A 2,641-nucleotide genomic window follows, 5' to 3' on the forward strand; every position below is an offset into this window, starting at 1 on the left:
AAATCTAAATATTTGATCTCATACTTTTGAACAGTAGTGTACATTAAGGCAAACACAGGTTTGTGCTTTATCATAGTAGCTGTGCTGATAAAACTCACCCTGCCATCCTTATCCACGCCTGCGATCTGTCCTGTGGCGATACGGATCTTATCCGGGTGAACAGCAAGACTAGAAGAGAAACAGACATTCAGAGAGAGCAGAACATTCACCGATGTCCTCCTGAGGTGAATATGGCTTTGTTTGTGATCATTAATATATCATCAGGCAAATAAGCAACAAATAAGGATTTCCACTGGCCTGTCCATATACTGATGTCTAGAGACCAGTATGAATTCCATTGTATACATATTTTAGACAATATTTGGTAACACTTTAGATTAGGAAACACTATTCACTATTAACTAGTTGCTTATTAGCATACACATTCCTAGCATTTTGCTGTTTATTAGTACTTAAAAAGTACATATGAATGCCTTATCCATGACTATAGGCTATGCTAGATCCCTTGCCTTACCCAATACCTAAATCTAAAGTGTTACCCAATATTCACAAGGCCACAGGAACAGGTATGCTCAGCAACATCACTGCTAACAATGCTCACTGTTAAGGTTTTTTTTTTTTGTACACCACATCAGCTCATTTGTTTAGATCAGGGCCCACAGAAGACATTTTCCTGTCATTTCCATCCTGAGATTACACAGCCTCAGGAAGACAAAACTAAACGTGAATTCACAATGACAGCCATTCAGCAAGAAAAACTGCAACATCTTTCAATGAAATTTTCAGTGAGAGTTGGTTATTTAATCACCGTCAGTGACAAAGTCTCATATGACGAATGATAAGACCAATAGATAACTGCATGGCCCTAATAACACGATATGTGTTTTCAGTCTCACCATTTGACACAGTCAGTGTGTCCTAAATAGTGCCGCTGTGTCCTCTCCTCATAGTTGAAGAGCACAACCACCGAGGCGATGAAATATACGATCTCCCCGGTAGGTAGCAAGTACACATTTGCACGGCAGTCACGTCCCCTGTAGCCATATCTGCACGTCTGAGTCAAGGAGGATACAGGGAATACAACAATATTCCAAAAACCAAAAAATGTATGTTATACTTGTCCATCACAATGATTTAATGTATGTGAAATTAATTCACAGAATGGTGTATTTTCTCAGCAAATACTGGTTAACATAACATAACATAACATAACATAACATAACATAACATATAAAATAAAATAAAATTTCTTGCCATAAAAGTTCTAATCCCTTGTGTATTTTCTCAGCAAATACTGGTTAACATATAACATAACATAACATAACATAACATAAAATAAAATAAAATATAAAATAAAATAAAATTTCTTGCCATAAAAGTTCTAATCCCTTTTAAAATAAAATCTTCACATTATTTTTTAATGAATTTTTATGTAATGTCATGCTATGATTTGACTTTTATGTCTTTACTTTGCCTATGTAAAGCATTTTAAATCACCATTGTAAAATACAATACATTCAAAGCATGCTAGAAAGGATACACCCACTCCAGTTTGAGTCTCTCTGGGGGAAGTTCGGTGCGGACATCGTCATAATTCTCCACGTCCGATGGGATGAACATCGTGATGGGTCGTCCTCGCATGAACATTTTAATATATTCTCCCTCTGTGGAGAAATTTGATGAAAGAAATATATTCTAAGAAAATACTAGAAAATAGTGACTAATTATTAAGAATTAGTAACTACTGCGAATGAAACGTATATCTCAAACAAAACCCATGTTTGTTTGTGTGAAGTTTATCTTGAATTTAAGAAGCAAGTTATCTAAAATTTGGTAGTGAACATGGTCTTTCAGAACAGACTGCGTGAGTTTGTTCATTTTAGCAACATTTAACATACACGTAGCATATATTTAGCTTTTAGCATTGCTCCTTCTTACTTAAAGTTTTTGAAATACTATAGATTTCTAAAACATTTCTAAATGAAGCTCTTCGATGGAGTTAGTGAGGCGCATGCTTAGAACTCATTCATCAACCCAAGCAAAACAAAAGTGAAGCTTTGAGCGGCGTGCAGAAGGGCCAGAGCAATGACAATGCCCAAATTTAACTGATTTAATAAAAAAGAAAGGTATAAAGCAGAAACATCAAGTTGATGAAAAAAACGGACAGAGTGAGGCAGAAAAAAAAAGTATTTTCTCTGGTCTCTAGAAACATTTTGCACAGTAGCAGATCTTATAATAGCATCGCATAATTCTATAAAGTATTTAACACTGAACAAGACATCTGACCACAGATAACCTTTAAAAACAGCTTAGTTGGCCAAGAATCTCTAGAACATTCCTCACTGACACTGATATCCTTAAAGGGATAGTTCAGCCAAAAATGAAAATTCTGTCATCATTTACTCATGCTCATGTTGTTCCAAACCGGAAAGAATTTTAGAAATGTCTGTGTGCATGTTTTTTTTTTTTTTTTTTAATAATAATAATACAATATTTATGTTTCACAGCAGAAAGTAAGTCATTAGGTTTGGGATGAAATGAGAGTGAGTAAATGATGACTGAATTTTAATTTTTGGGTGAACTATCACAGTACATGTTTACTGAATTAGTATATATACACAGGTGAATCTTACAGGAACAT

At 34.7% G+C, this 2,641-nt stretch overlaps 1 protein-coding gene across 4 annotated transcripts in view; it reads right to left on the reverse strand.

Annotated features, from left to right (window-relative positions):
- LOC107698167 (echinoderm microtubule-associated protein-like 4) overlaps positions 1–2,641 on the reverse strand; it is a 65,024-nt gene that overhangs the window by 25,157 nt on the left and 37,226 nt on the right. For all 4 annotated transcript variants that reach the window (XM_016499127.1, XM_016499128.1, XM_016499126.1 and 1 more), the window contains 3 exons: positions 1,541–1,664; positions 897–1,046; positions 99–168 (listed from right to left, as the gene is read on the reverse strand). In XM_016499127.1, coding sequence (XP_016354613.1) covers positions 99–168; positions 897–1,046; positions 1,541–1,664 — 344 coding nt within the window. The remainder of the gene's footprint in view (positions 1–98; positions 169–896; positions 1,047–1,540; positions 1,665–2,641) is intronic.

This window comes from Sinocyclocheilus anshuiensis, unplaced genomic scaffold (assembly GCF_001515605.1).
Source record: "Sinocyclocheilus anshuiensis isolate Anshui unplaced genomic scaffold, SAMN03320099.WGS_v1.1 scaffold2557, whole genome shotgun sequence".
Lineage (NCBI taxonomy): Eukaryota > Metazoa > Chordata > Actinopteri > Cypriniformes > Cyprinidae > Sinocyclocheilus > Sinocyclocheilus anshuiensis.